The sequence below is a fragment of the Macadamia integrifolia genome, chromosome 3, assembly GCF_013358625.1.
Source record: "Macadamia integrifolia cultivar HAES 741 chromosome 3, SCU_Mint_v3, whole genome shotgun sequence".
Lineage (NCBI taxonomy): Eukaryota > Viridiplantae > Streptophyta > Magnoliopsida > Proteales > Proteaceae > Macadamia > Macadamia integrifolia.
The window spans coordinates 15,717,197-15,733,979 of NC_056559.1; the positions used below are offsets into that span (position 1 = coordinate 15,717,197).

General features: G+C 36.4%; 1 protein-coding gene across 4 annotated transcripts in view; it reads left to right on the plus strand.

Moving 5' to 3' along the window:
• LOC122073964 (DNA-(apurinic or apyrimidinic site) endonuclease 2) overlaps positions 1–16,783 on the plus strand; it is a 90,358-nt gene that overhangs the window by 28,133 nt on the left and 45,442 nt on the right. For all 4 annotated transcript variants that reach the window (XR_006138931.1, XM_042638708.1, XM_042638710.1 and 1 more), the window contains exons 3-4: positions 12,033–12,263; positions 12,575–12,660. Coding sequence is in view for 3 of the 4 variants with exons in the window: in XM_042638708.1 (XP_042494642.1) it covers positions 12,033–12,263; positions 12,575–12,660 (317 nt within the window). In the remaining variant the exon portion in view is untranslated. The remainder of the gene's footprint in view (positions 1–12,032; positions 12,264–12,574; positions 12,661–16,783) is intronic.

Below are 16,783 nucleotides of genomic sequence, written 5' to 3' on the forward strand. Positions count from 1 at the left end.
AAAAAAAATAAAAAATCAGGTATCGCATACGAAGAAGTTGCAGAACATAAGAAGAAAGAAGCGAAAAGAAAGAAGAAGAAAGAAGAAGAAAGAAGTGAGAAGAAACAAGAAAGAAGCAAGAAGAAAGAAGCGAGAAGGGGAAAAAAAAAAAAAAAAAAAAAAAAACAAAAAAAAAAACAAAAGCTTACCTATAGAGTGGGTATGACTGTTTGCCGGAGTAAGCTCACCGCTGCCGGAGAAGAAAGATTGAAAGAAGAAGCCGGAGCAAAATGGTCGCCTGGTTCTTCTTCTCAAAACCCTTACTCAAATTCCAATTCCAAACCCTTTGTGAATCGTGTTTCACTATTTTGGTTTTTTTGTGGAGTAACTTTAGTTGTTAGAAGCTGATCCATGCATTTTAAGTGTTAACATGACCATACACCAACCAATAAAAAATCTATATTTGGACTCTACTTAAAGTAATTTTAAAAAAGTAATAAATTATAAAATGGTTATAAGGCGTCATAAGGCGTTGCCTTGTAGCGCCTTATCTCATTAGGCTGCCGCCTTACGTGATACACTTAAGGCGTACTACTGCCTTACGGCTTTTGGACGGCCTCAGTGCCTAGGCGTCGCTTCAACAGCGCCTTACCAGCACCTTAATAACTTCTGCACTTGCATTAATTGGAAATGATTTCTTTATGTTTCCCATTGGGCAGTTATTGTGGATTGTGGAGAAATTATTTTAGATTTATACTAATTGTATGATTTAGTACTCTATACGATTGCAATGTAACAAGATGGTGTAAGTTCAGTGGCTATAATATATATATAAAAAAGAAAAGACAAATTCAGTAACTAAATCAGTCATGGCTTACTAATTTTGTCTTTTTTTTTGGGTAGAAATGGTTTATTAATTTTGTCAATCGATGGATTTTAGGTTTATATAGTAGTACATATATTACTATATTATATTTTTAGGCGAGTTAGAGGAAAGGGGAATTGGGGATAAAGGCTGGATTTTGTCCCAGGCCTGAGGTATGACCGTATGAGAAGCCGTAGATTTTACCGGTGAACCTTAACTATCCTAACCCAAAACCTTAAAAATCATCTGACAATGGGTATTCATCCTGAAAGGGGGAAAAAAAAAATCCCATCTTGTAGAATGAAATGCTTGAACATTATATTTGTTGTAAATTATGGAACATTTCTTGACAAGAAGGTTTAGCTGCAATGTTGAACTGTTGATAGTTGCTCCATTGCCTACTACTACCTTGTGCTGTTAATGCTACTCCCCTATCTCTATTGCCTTGTTGATATCTGATGACTTTGCTGCCTGAATCCAATTGTTTCCCTCGCCCAACCTTCATAACCTGAAAGTGTGTTTCTCTAAATCTCTACCTCTGTTCTATGAACCCTATAAATGCTTCTCATACAATCATGAATTGTAGCACCTTATAGAGAGAGGTACAAAATGATTTGGATGTAGGATACTTTAGATAGTGCAACACTCATTTCATCATGGATACATCCATGCTGTTATAGGATTAGCAGAGGTACATTGGACTGCTAATTTACAAAATATTTGGTGGGTAAAGAATTGCTGGTCTGGATGCCCTGCAAAGAGGACATTGGAAAAGTAGGTTGGAATAGAGTTGTAAAATGCAAGTTGTGTGCTCTCTCCCCCTTTCTTCTCTCTTTGTTCTCTTCTTTTCCACCATGAGCAGATCCACCATCATTCGATCTGATCACAAGTCCTGTAATAATTAGAATTGAGATTATTGAGAAAGACAAAATTATTGAAAAAGGGGTAAGAAATGTGTTTACATAAAAATTAATTTTGGCATACCATGAATGACCTGAGTCAGGATTGACTATTTTTAGTTACTAAAACAGTAAAACCGATTTACTAGAAATTACAATAAAAATGCTATTGCATCAATTTGTGTACTATTCCTCTCTCTCTCTTTCTCTTGGTTGAAGCAATGGACAGGGTAAGGTTGCAGCTGTAGTCCAACCCTAGGAAAACAAATTCTCAACCCTAAAACAACCCAGTGCAGCCTGGCTCAGGTGGGGGGAGGCCAACCCTCCTATGGCCTTATGGGCCTTGACTTTAACCCAACACAAGCAATGCAGTTGTTTCAAACTAGTTTGGTAATAGGATCTGGTTTAACCTAGAAATAGGTATCAGATTCTATCTAACAGGCAGGATGGCAGGACACAAACTGGACAGGCTTGGTTGAAACCTAATGAATCTCGATCAGAGAATTAGATCTCTCTGAAATTCTGGTTGAGTGTAGGAGACAAGTAATAGAAAGAATCCCTAAAATTTTGAATAAATCTAGCAGCAGCTAGATCAAGATATATGACACTATCTGTAGAGATTTGAGAACCAGAATCAAAGAAGAGGAAAAAAAGAGAAAGACAAAGGACTTGGGGAGTAAGGCTTGTGCAATTAATTGTTCGATTATTGACAATCTACCACCATCCACTCTCTTTATATTAATTATGAAATAATTATGCACTTTGAGTATGACACTAAAGACATAATATGAGTAGGACTCTAAAGCCTAATCATAACAGGGAACTTACTTAGACTAGGAAACTAACTCCTCTAAAGTCACTTAGACTAGGACTCATTCCACGATGGAGACACTCCCCCTCTTGTGGACTCATATTCCAGCACTCCCCCTTAAGTTGGAGTATACATGTATCAAAAAAAAAATTCCATCTTGGACCAACAAGAATAGAAAATCAAATGCATCACCAGTCTTGAATAGTAGTAGTTGGCTCTAATGAACAATGGGAACGTCAATCAACCACCATAAAATCAGTAGCAATATCAACTTAGGAAAACCAATCATCAGCAACATCAGTAGATAAAAAATGTCTTGTTGAACCATCAGCAACGAACAATGTGGATGGTAGATATTCACCAACATGTGCAGTTGTTGATCTTCAATGTCTGAGGAAGACTCGATCTCCAAAAGGAAGATTAAAAAAATCGCATAGTGGATAGATATCATCAACCACAATCCAAAATACCATAGCTGCATACAGGTTACAATGACAGATGCTCTCCTGTAATTTCAGAACTTGATTTCCAATAGGGGAAGACATGATATTCAATTTAAGGGGAGAACTCGATCTTCAAATAAAAGAATCAATTCAATGGCACAAGGTGGACAATCAATCTTCAAAAAATATCATATCATGCGTTAAAAGAGGTAAAAATGGGAGCAACTTAGATCCTTGAGAGATCACCTCATCTTAAGATATCACTTCATTAATGTTGCCCTTTAAAAGCTAATCTGTTAATGATTACACGAGCTAATAAATAATCTTCATTGGTAAAAATATCAACTTGATGAATTGTGCAAAGTAGATAAAATCTCCAATCTCCCCCTCATATGTAGCATTACACGTGAACAAAGAATTCCAATAATCAACATCCCAAAGAATAAGTATTAAATAAAATAATTTCCAACTTCCCTCACGGTAGCAAGACTGAACAAATAATCTCCAACCATCGAGAGATGCCAATACCAATGCCAATGCCAATAACATTGTCAATTCCAAAGATGTGATTTCGGGCCCATCAATGCAATAATATGGCACATGTATATGCCCAATGATTGAAATAACCTAGAGGGGGGTTGAATAGGCTATACTAGTAGATTTAAAAAAATTCTTCGATTAGATTCTCTAGATAGGTGATTGCGAAGGAGAATGCGGAATATAAAACTGCTCACAATCACACAACACAAGGATTTTATAGTGGTTCAACTCAACCTAGTCTAGTCCACTCCCTTATAAGTTCCACTTGCAATGTATTCCACTAGCTCTTCCCTTTCAGTATAGTAGGTAGGGAGGAAAACATTTACAAATCTCTTTCACAGTAGAGAGAGACCTTTACAATCTAATTTACAAGTAAAGAGTGACCTTTACAATCATTTCCGGATAAGAGGATCCCACACCAGCCTAAGTACAGTCTAGGCAAGTGTAATTACAAAGATAAAGTGGAATAAGAGATTTGAGTTACCTCGTGTGGTGCGCGATATGAATATGCAATAATGATATGAGCATGCACCTTAGATGTCTTCCCTATAGATGCAGATCGTAATGGAAGACTTGTAAGCTGTCTTGAGAATGATCTCAATGATAGAAGTCAATGTATTAATGCATTTCCTCACTTTTTAGCTTTTGATAGTGATAATCAATGCTTAATTGTTAATTTAATAAGCCATAAGTGGGGTATTTATATGGGTGATTATCAGTCCTAAACTAGGTAGGAGTATAATCAAATTTTGGGAAAGAAATATAGCCTGATGGGCATATTTTCCCTGACCGTTGTGTGAAATAGATCCGTTGAAAATAAAATATATAGCCGTTAGACAGTCTCAGACCATTCAGTAAGCATCGGGCTAGCCGGGGACCTTACCAGAAGGCATCCCGTAGGGTGCCGGCAGGGCCGGTAGTTACTGATTCATTTGTGTTGGTCTGGTTCTGTTGAGTCCTTTAATCGCAGAACTCTACCGATAGTTAACGGCAGACTTCTGACTTCTGTCTTGACTGGCTATTGTTACTCAAACAACCATTACTTTTTTATATGATGTCCTATTGAATTGATTCAAGTTGTGTTGGTTTCACAACTCGATGGTCTACAATTTTCCAGCTAAGCTTGACTTTAGAGTCAAGTCATTTAGTATGACTAAAATACCCTTAAGTAAGAGCCTTGCTGTTATCTCAGCAAAGGGTTGTGTTTTGGCATTGGCAACACACTTAGGGTCTTAGGGCATTGCGAATTAGCACCACCTAGAGTCAACCTAAGTTATGCATGCATTTATGCACTATAGTGCGTGCATTGTGTGTAATTACAACTTATTCTACACAGGACATTACACATTAGATCTTCGATCTTGACTTCACATGTAATGTATTCCTGTATCTTCTCTTTGACTTGCTTTCTTGGCATCTACCCATTCGTGATGTTTTAAGCTTCTTCATGATTGTCAGGAAATCTTCATGACTCCAGCAGCTTACTTTGTGGTCTATGTCATGTCGAGGTTGTTTCCTTCACGTGTCACTTGGTAGATACTCATTAGAAATTACATTTGTTTGTTATCATCAAAACCAATATGGAATTAGAACTCCGGAGGTTAGTGGGTATCCCCAACAATGACAATTCTATAATTACTTAATGTAATCCCCAATTGATGCGGAACCTGGGTCAAAATACCCAATTGGGTTTGGTATAGACCCATCCAAGTTCATAATAGGCAATAACAAGAGGCAATGGCAGAACTGTAATTAATCAAAATGCCCAAGAGGATACTTGGTAGGTAAAAAAGGAATTGGGATAGGAAAGTGTGTAATAGTAATGGCAATTTGGTAATATCTCAAGTGTCCAAAGATGGGTGGCAATCTGGTAATAAACCAGAATTTTCAAGGACTCACTAGGTAAGTAAAGGGAATTGGATATGGTAGGGACTATAAATATGTCAATGATAAAAAAGGAATGGAATGGCTGTAATTTAGATGAAATCCAATTGTTAGCACAAGCTAAGGCCAAATGGTAAATTAGGAAGGGGAAATAATTCAATTGCGATGTATAAATAAGAGGGTAAAGGAGGGGCAATGATATAGAAAGTCAAATATTAAAATAAAAGAAGACATAAAAAGGGAGTGGTAAGTAACGTATGGCCAATGACAAATCAGAATAGGAATGAAAAAGCAGAGGAGTACCTGTGGAAAAGGATGGGATATGGTGACATTTAACCACCTGTCACCATCACCATGCTCTTCTTCTTCCTTTCGTTAACACGAGAAACCAGGCAAAAAAGGGCTACGATTTAGAGGTTAGAACTCATCAACGAGAGCTCCAATTGAACCACAATTTTGGAACTTGAATCGTGACTATAGGTCTACTATTAATAGTTAATACAGCCCCAAAAAGTCTCAACAGCCTAGAATGAGGGATGTTTCAGAATCTGTAACTCCACCTCGCAGTATCGAGGCAAGACCAGGTAAGAATCTGAAATCGATCTCATGGCAAGGAGGTTCTTTGAGACTGAAATTCAGGGGCTTCAATCACCTATAGAGGGGTTTGTTCGACTCAAGATTCAGACTGAAAGGGCTTGAATCTATGGGATTTGCCTCGGTTTTCTTGTTTTGCAACTTCTGCCAGAACAGATTACTGGAAGCAGTAATAGCACAATGTTGGCTAGAACAGCATAATGGAAGAAAAAGATTGGGCAGCCCTTGGATTGCAAGCTTCTGAAACATGGGTTCAGCGACAGTTGCAGGTCCAGCCGTGTAGAGAAGGTTGGTATTCTCGGTAAGAGAAATTCCAGCCACCAAAACCCTAAGATTTCTGATCTCGCTGTGGGTACACCCTTCGCCCAAAGTCTCAACTTGAACCGTGAGGATCCAAGTGACTTCTAAATTATTTTTTTTCAGCTACAGTAATCAAACTCAGTTTACTCTAATTTTTCTTCTTCTTCTTCTTCTTCTTCATGGCTCTGATATCATGTATAGATTTGAGAACCATAATGAAAGAAGAGGAAAGAAGAGAAAGACAAAGGAATTGGGGAGTAAGGCTTGTGCGATTGATTGTTCGATGATTCACAATCTACCGCCAGCCACTCTTTTTATAATTAATTATGAAATAATTACATACTTTGTAATGTAAGATCGGTTCACAAGTGATCTAATCCCAGGTAGAATCTAAAATTCTGGCTGAATAGAGAAGATGTCCTCCAATAGGCTTGGTTCTAGCTCTCAAACACTCTCTTACGGTAAACAAATAAAAGGAAAATTAGAAAAGAAAGAGAATTCGATGGAGGGTTAAGGAGGGGGAAGAAGAACTATTGAATGGGTATCTCACCCAACTGCATCCCACAACACAATAGCATAAACCATCTTTCTTTTTTTTCATTAATAAATTTGTGTTCAATGTTGTAGGCTTGTAGCCCCTTACAAACTTATGTAGAAGACTCAAAACTGACTTAAACACTAAAAAGGAAAGGCCTCATCCAATCCTTAATTAATTGGGTAACCTAAACTGACTAGAAAATTGAAATAACAAAGGAAATAGACTCAAAACAGGATTTAACTAAACTAATGAATTAAATCCTATTTTCATACTTTCTACCCATATTTTAGGCCCATTAAAGCGGCCCATTATAAAGAAAAACCCATGGGATAAAAAGCCCAACACATACATAACCTAACCCAAGGCTTATTTGCAACAAAATAAGCCCATTAAGTGACTTATCTGCATCAATTCACCTTCTCTTAGAAAAAATTCGTCCTCGAATTTTGTAGAGTGTGAGGGTGATTATAGTAAGGTGCACGTCCCTTTTCAAGCTGTAAAAAATTCAGGTATCTCTTTGATAATAAGGATATGGTCTAGAATGTGAGAAGCTCGATCTTCAAGATACTTTAATGGGATGACGAACTCTACATGCTCAACTTCAAGGTTTTCAGATGTATCCATGGGGTTGTCTTCTAGCACGTCCTCGTCTTGCTCTTCTTCGATCATAGGCTCTTCAAGTCCTTCGTCCTTGTCGTTCACAGTCTCTTCAACAAGGTCATCAACCATTACTTCAATCCCGTTCCCTTTAGGATCTTCCTCTTGGCTGTTCACAAGCATCACAATTGTTGGAATTTCTTCAACACTAACCTCAACTTTTGACTCTGGTTCATTGGTCGGAGGTGTCTTCTCTTGTTGATCCTTTGCAAGGCATTGTGCAATAGAGGCCGATGATTCCTTCATGCCCTAGTCAACTGTGGGTGGCTTTTGAAAATTTGGTGGAAGGAAGTACATACTTCGTTCACGTTTAGATAGGTACATGCCTGCTAACTCATACTGCATCTCTTCCCAAGTTCTAGGCTCGTGCCTTGAGCTTGAAGTTGCCTTTTATGGATTCTTCATTGTATTCGAACACAATCACTCATTTGGGAGCAAATTTATTGAAGCCGTTGCATCTTTGTCAAGTTGTAGTTGTCAAAGTACACATCTAATTCATACATCCATTCAAGGAATATGTGAAGAAAGTTTCTCACGAAATTCATGTGGCTCCATCTTTGGTCTGGCTAGGCTTTGATACCAAATAATGTAGAACTAGAATCACAAGTGATTCTAATCCCAGGCAGGATCTGAAATTCTGGCTGAATAGAGATGTTCTCCAATAGGCTTGGTTTTAGCTCTCAAATACTCTTTCACAACAAACAAATAAAAGGAAAATAAGAAAAGAAAGAGAATTCGATGGAGGGTTGAGAAGGGGGAAGAAGAACTAGTGAGTGGACATCTCACCCCTCAGGTTTAGGCATCTCACCTAGGACATCTCACCCAACTGCATCCCACAACACAACAACATAAGCCATTTTTTTTTTTTTTTTCAATTAATAAATTAGTGTTAAACGTTGTAGCCCCTTACAAACTAATATAGAAGACTCAAAACTGACTCAAACACTAAAAAAGGAAAGGCCTAACCCAATTCTTAACTAATTGGGAAACCTAAACTGACTAGAAAACTGAAAGAACAAAGGAAAATAGACTCAAAACAGGATTCTAACTAAACTAATGAATTAAATCCCGTTTTCTTACTTTCTACCCGTATTTTAGGCCCATTAAAGTGACCCATTACGAAGAAAATCCATGGGATCAAAAGCCCAATATATACATAACTCAACCCAAGACTTATTTGCAATAAAATAAGCCCATTAAGTAACTTATCTTCATCACTTTGAGTATGACTCTAAGGACATAATATGAGTAGGACTCTAAAGCCTAATCATAATAGGGAACTTATACTAGGAAACTAATACCTCTAAACTCACATAGACTAGGACTCATTCCACAATGGGGACACTCCCCCTATTGTGGACTCATATCCAACACTCTCTTTGAAATAGAAAGTTTCCAAAATGAGAAACTGGTCAGGAATTAGTTTCCAAGATAGCAAGTTGCTGGAAAACAGAACTAAGATTTAGTAACTCAGGCAAAAGGTAGCTAAATCATAGAATTGAAAGTGAAGATCCAACGTAGAAACTGAGACTGGAATTAGTAACTAATGAAGAAAAATTAGAAGGTGAATTTCGAAAATAGAAACTAGCAGAAAATTTAGAAATCAAAGTGAAACTGCCACCGCAGGCTTGAGGGCATACAAAAACTGCCATCAACATGGGGAATCTATGGGAGAGAGATGGTACTGTCAACACTTTAACCTGTTCTGTAGAACTGAGTAGAACTTGACAAGGTTAGAGGGCAGAAATAATCCTCACAAGATCAAATCAAATAATAACTGAGATATTGACCTTGGAAAGAAGAGGTAGGAAGGATATGTTAGGCTTCTCACCTAACTGTGGAGAAGGAATCCCACCAACTTCAGCTTTGGCATCCCACCAAAGTTTTCCTACTGTATCCTAGTAGAGCAGTTCTGAATCCCACAGAACCATGCTCTGTCTCTCACAGAATTCACATGCTCAAGGTTACGTTGTTTCTCAAAATTTTGGTCTAATGTGATTTCCTACTTATCATTTATAACTCAAGTGAGCAAAATAGGAGACCCCTACATATGCTAGGGAGAATCCTTTGCAACCTAATCTTCTTCAAAATAAAAACTATTCTAGAACTTCAACAAAATAGAAACTAGGGGCTGGAATGTAAGACATCTGTGCAGCTTTCTAGAAACACTACAGACATATACAATTTACTAAAATAGAAACTAACTTTAATCCTGTATAGGCTTAAATCCTAATATTTGGGCTTATATTGTCCCATTACAGTAGGAAAAAAAAAAGCCCATGACCCAAGGAAGTAGAATTCAGCAACCCTTGATCTTGTCCCATCAATGTGGTGGCTTTGTTGTCCCTCCATAGCTCTGATATCAATAAGCAGAATTCTGTGTAACCTAGAAGTTTCAAATTCTTCCCAACTGGTAAGATTGCAGGACACAAACAAGACATGCTTGGTTCAAACCTAATTACTCTGGACTCGAGAATTAGATCTCTTTGAAATTCTGGTCGAGTGTAGGAGACGAGTAATAGAAAGAATCCCCAAATTTTTGAATAATCCAGCGGCTAGATCAAGAGATATGCCACTGCCTCTGAAATAGAAAGTTTCCAAAACAGATTAGCAACTAATCAGGAAATAGCAACTGAAGATATTAGAAGGTAAGCTCAAAAAATAAGATTTAGCAACCAGGACTAAGCAGGCCCAGGATCTAGAAACTCTCAGGAATTAGTTTCCAAATTAGCAAGTTGCTGGAAAACGGAACTCAGATTTAGTAACTTCAGGAATACAGTAGCTGAATCATAGAATAACAAGTGACAACCCAAATTAGAAACTGAGAATGGAATTAGTAACTAAGAAGGCAAATTAATAGGTGAGTTTCAAAAATAAGAACTAGCAGAAAATTTAGAAATCAAAGTGAAACACTGCTTCCGCAGGACTCAAGGGTATGCAAGTACTGCCATCAACATGTGGAATCTATGGGAGAGAAAGATGGTATGGCCAACACTAGGACCTGTTCTGTAGAACTGAGTAGAATTCAACAAAAGTGAGGACAAAAATAATACTTTGAAAATCAAAACAGAAGAAATCCCACCAAGGTTTCCCCACTGCATCTCACAGTAGAGAAGTTCTGAATACCACAGAACCATCCTCTCTCTCTCTCTCTGACAGAAATCACAAGCTTTAGGCTAAGTTCAAATCGTTGAGGTAGTGTGATCCCTTACTATTTATTTATAAATTCAATGAAATGAGCAAAATTGGAAACTCCTACGTATGGTAGGGAGAATCCCTTAAATCTTCTTCAAAATAGACACTGTTCTAGAACTTTAACAAAATAGAAACCAGGGGCTGGATTGTAAGACATCAGTCCAACCTTCTAGAAACACTATAAAAATAAAGAATACAACTTACTAAAATAAATGTTAACACTAATCCAGTTTAAGCCTTAAACACCTAATATTTGGGCTTATAGGATGGCTCATTACAATAGAAAAATCAAAATTACTAAGCCCATGGCCCATATTACCCATTGCACACTCAAAATTGAACATATTGGTCCATTCTTAATACAGTCCAAAGGCGCGGTTTGTTGCTGGCCTTGTCCTTCTTGAATTGCATTAGTTGGGTTGGAATAACAATGTATTACTGGTTTGAAGACTCAAAACAGCAGCCAAATAACCAGATTTCAATCAAAGAGCACTTCGGATTAGGGAGATAATGGATAACACAAAGTCAGATGATAGGGTGGGGTTGAAAGTAAGGTCGAGTTTACTAAATAGGAAGGGAAATGTCTGCTGAAAATCTGGTCCTAATCAGATGGTCAGATCAGCAGTTATAGGTGAGTCCTAATAGCAATAGGACTAGGGGTAAAATAGTAATTTAACAATAAAATTAGTGTTTAGAAATTAAAGGAAATCCCTTTCCTTGATCACACACAAGGGATTTCTTAATCAAACGCAAGAGATCTTCAATGGAGAAGAGGAATAGAAAAATTGTTTCATTAATCAATTTTTGTGTACAATGCTAGGTACTCTTACAAACTTATATAGAACTCAAAAATAGACTCATACACTAAAAAGGAATCTTTAATTAATAAGGTTACTTAAACTGACTAGAAAACTGAAATAGCAAAGAACTAAAGACACTAACTTAGCTAATCCTGTATACCTAGCCCCATACCCATATTATATGCCCATTACAATGAAAACCCATGAAATCAAAGGCCCAACACTTTCATTATTTCCACTAAATAAGCCCACTAGATCAACTTAAACACGTAAACAAAAGAGAACTAACTTAAAACGTCAAAGAGACAAAATTATGAACAGAACTAAAGAGTAGACACACTAGGCCATGCTAGGCTGGCCTCTTTTGGATCTCTTGCAATAGACCTTCAGATCTGCATCACACAGCCTACATAATTTATAAGAACTTTGAACTAAGGTTGGTTGCATGAGTTAATTTTTTGTGCTAGCTTATATGATTCCTTATATGCTTATCTTTTTAAATTGATTTCAGAGTTTTCCCTTTTTAGGTGTTGCAACATTTTGCCGTGTAAATTCAGCATTTTCGAGCAATGAAGTCACTTTACCACTTTCAGCAGAAGAAGGTTTCACTGGTCTTCTTGAAAATTTTCAAAGAGGGGTTGGCAGTAAAGAGGATGAAATGCCTGCAAAAGTGGAAGGCCTACAAGGGATGACAAAAGGGGACCTTCTGAAAGTTGACAGCGAGGGACGTTGTATCATAACAGATCATGGCCATTTTAGTGAGTTAACATTAGTTTTCTTTTTTGTTCTTTTAATTTTCTTTTGGTTATTGGTAAATAACGTATCAAAGAAGTGGCACACTTCTTGGGTTCCAGCTTAATTGCAACTTAAATTCATGAGCTCGTGGAAATTATAGAATGGCCTCCAATTTGAATCTGGACAATTGTAAATTGACGTTTGTAGTTTATTTCTGTTATGTTTTCCCTCTTTCCTTCATGTGTATAATGCTTAGAGCAGTCTCTATTGAAATGGTTTGGTTGTGATTTTTCATTTAATTTTGAATGGGAGCTAATAGTTGGCACTCACACAGTTCTTTTCAATATATATGGCCCTCGTGCTCAGTGTGATGATGCAGAAAGACTTCAGTTTAAGCGCACCTTTTTCAATATATTACAGGTACTTCTATATTCTGATACAGTTCTAATAATATATAATCAACATGGAGAAGTTATGCGTTACAACATCTTTATGGTGCATGAATACTTTATTGACTCAAAGGTGATGTTGACGAAGTTTCTCTGTTTGTAGATCTCTGTGTATGATGGATTGTTAGCTAACTGTGGAGTTATATGGAGCATAAATTGCTTCCTATGTTCAGGCTTTTATTGCTCAAGTCAACATGTATTCGATAGGAGTTGAACTGGTGGAACTGAAATATGGTTACTGAATATTGGCTGAATGGGAGTTGATCTCCTGTTTTTATTCTTGATTCCTTTCTGTTTATGATTGGTGTAACAGAATCAGTTCACAACTAACCAGGGTCTAAGGTTCTGCAAGAGAGGAAGAAAAAGGACGAAGAAACTATGAAAGAAGAAAGGGAAGATGGGAGAAAATAGGGCAGACTGAGTGGGAGAAAAGAAGCATATCCCATCGGCTGCAATCACCTTAAACGAAATACGATTAGTTACTAGTTAGTTACCTTGCTTGTGTATTTACACATAATCCCTTAAATAGGAAAATATATGAGTACCCTTGCAGTTCATAAGTTGTAACTCTTAACACTCCTCAAGCTAGAGCATAAATATCACCCATGCCAACTTGGAACAATCGAAGATAAACATTCCGAGACAAAGCCTCGGTAACATATCACCAAGTTGGTTTATTGAACTAACAAAAGGAGTAGAGATTAGCATCCACATCACCACATCTTGAGCGAAATGACAATCAACCTCTATATGCTTGGTTCTTTGGAAATTGGATTACTAACAATATAAATAGTGACTTGATTGTCACAGAACGCATCAATGGGTCAATTGACATGAAATCCAAATTCCTTGATAAGAGATTTTAGCCACATCAACTCAGTTGCAGTATGAACCATGGCTCTGTACTCCAATTCTAATTATATCTAAAAACCGGAGGTCGTTTCTTACTCTGTCCAATTGACTAGATTATCACTAGCAAATATACAATAACTAGTCGTAGACCTTCTATCATCTTCAGTTCCAGCCCAATCAATATCAGAATAACTACTATATCAATGTGATTACAAGGGTTATAGATAAGACCTTTTCCTGAAGCACCCTTAAGATATCTCAAAACCGTAGTTGTCAAAGTTTCACCTAGGCGCTGCCTTGGCATCTAGACGGTTTGCCGGAGACCTAGGCGACTGTCGCCTTATTGCACTGCATGTTGCCTTACATTTGAGCACTTATTTAGGCCAAATATTATTTAAGTAAATGAAATAATTACTTAAGATACTATTCATAAATAAGCAAATACCCCCTATTTGAATCCAATAAAAATAGTTTGAAAATCAAATTCCAAAAGAAGAAAAAGTCAACACTCCAGTCCAAGAACAAAAATTATATTTTTGGTTGTAGGAGAGATTTTCAACTTTCAAATGCTGGAGTTTTTCTTAATTCTGAAAATTTTATTAATCCTATCATGGTAAAACATGGCTAAAAACCAAAATTTTGGTAAAATAATATTTTTTTTTGATGTCAATAAAATTATTTTAATTCAAGCGATTTTAACAACATTCACGCATTTTAAAATAAGTTTGACCATAACATAACTTTGTCATTACAACTCAGATTTAAGTAATCTTAGACTTGTTGGAAAGCTGGTTTTGTGCTATACTTAATGCAAAAAAGTCTCATGTAAAAATAAAATCATTTGACCAGTCAAACTTTTTATAGAATAAGAGTATTTTTCTAAATGTTGATTTTTTTTATGATTTGATGTGGCTTAATGCTGATTTTTGATAACTTGATGTGGCTTAATGTTGATTTTGATGATACAAGGTATATGTATTATAGTAAATAATATTAGGAAAGGGGGAGAATAAAAAATAACACTTGGTCACATTGTTCGCCTTAAGGCGGGAGCCTTGTCACCTAAGTGTTTAGGCAGCCCTCCAACGCCTTGCTGTGGTGCCGTAAGGCCTGTGACATCTATGCTCAAAACATGACAAGTTGCCTCCTTGTGAATTTGTTTTTCATGAAACTGACTAATAAATCCAACTACAAAGGATGTGTCAGGTCTGGTGACAGTAAGATAAATAAGCTTACCAAACAACCTTCTGTATCAATGCTTGTCCATAATCCTCTATCATATACCTAAGTTTTAGCAGGCTTAGAGCATAAGATACGAGTCTTAGCAAAAAAATTTAACATGTACTTCCTCTGAGATAAACTTATATCCTTCTTGCTAAAAAAGAGCATACCAAGTGCACGAGGCTCTTGCTACTGTGGGGTTTGGCGAGGGTTATAATATACGCAGCCTTACCCCTGCTTTGCAAAGAGGTTATTTCCTGACTTATACTGACGACCACTACGTCAAAATGGAGAAACCTTACTCTTTCCTGCTCTGAACAACTCTAATTCCTAGAAAATATCTGAGAGCTCCTAAATCTTTCGTTCGAAAGTTTTGCTTCAAATGATTTTGACATAATTGATACCTGCCATCATGACCAAAGATAATGTCATCAACATACATAACTAACATTTTAGGTTGGTATCTTGATGTTGAGCAAACATAGAATGATCAGAGTAACACTGTGTAAACTTATTACTATTAACAACCTTCTTGAACTTGTCAAACCGGGATCTTGGGGACTGCTTTAGACCATAGATCGCTTTAAAAAAAATATTGACCTAGTGCTACAAAAGCTTTCTAAATATGGTACAACATAATAAACCTCATATGCACTTCAAAACTCGCTAAAATTACTTATATATATTATTTTTCAAACCATAATAGATTTTTTTTTTTGAATTTTTAAAATATTTTTCTTAATTTTGAAAAATAAAAAATATTTATTGGCAGAAAAAAAAATCCAACTCCGTGAGGCTGTAGATCGGCCAATGATGTCTAACATATATAAAATTGAGCCACGTCCAATTGATATGGACCTTAAATTTTTCACATTTTTGTTGTAGAAAATTCATCTTTTGAAACCAGAAAAAGTTTATAAGCAGGATAAAATACGACATTGTAGGCTGTTGATCGGGCCTCGATGTTTGACATATAAAAATTTCATTACCAACTTTTGGTTATTCAACTTTTGGTTATTTATCATAGTTTTTTGCAAAAATTCATTTTTGGGCAGTTTATACCTTGAGCTATTGAATATGGCCAAATCTTCACCAATATGGAGCAAATTATGTCATTGGAATGACATGATGTTTGAGATTTTAAATGTAACCGCAAGCGTACGGATCAGTGTAGCTACGGGTCGAACACAGGGAGAGCAACCACTTTATTTATTTTTTCTTTTAATAATGCGAAAGTGAACTGATTAATGGTTGTGATCTGATTCTAATTACCGTCCTAAACATATGTATCTAAAATAATGTCCTAACCATTCGTCATCTGAGAATTTAAAGACGCAAGCTACGCAATTAAAATTAAATAAATAAATAACTGAAAATAAACAACCCACACAATTAAAATTAAAAACAATAAAGGAAAAAAATGCTGAAATAAAAATAAAGTAAAAGAAAGGGGATAAAGCTAGAGAGAGACTCACAAGTAGGTTTTTCTACTTAGCCCGAGGGATGCATCATAATATGAGCTTCCCTACTTGACCAGAGAGTCACTCTTACAAGGGTTACTCTACTTGGCTTTAGGGAAAGGAAGACAATTAAAATAAAAACAATAAATTGATGGTTCTATGGTTAGGAGGGGCAAAGCCAACATATACACTAGCCATGAACCTTAGGGGAAAGGGATAACAATAATGTAATGACTGAAATTAAAATCCTAAATTAAGAAAGAAAGGGTAGTCAGAAGAGGGAATGAGAGGGGGGAGAGAAGACTACTGAAGGAGCCTACTTACTTGAATCAATGCTTGAACTTGAAAGCTTGGGTGATTTGAGATACTACCAGTAGTAAAAACCAGATCTGGGATAAACCAAATCTGAAATTTCTAGTACTAGAGAAAACAAATCTTAAAAAAAAAAACTGAATTTGAAAAAAAAAATTGCTCCACGGCTCGTGATCTTGTCACCTAGATCTAAGCCTAGAATTATAACTTTAAAAATTACAACTCAATTGCATAAATCATAAACATAAA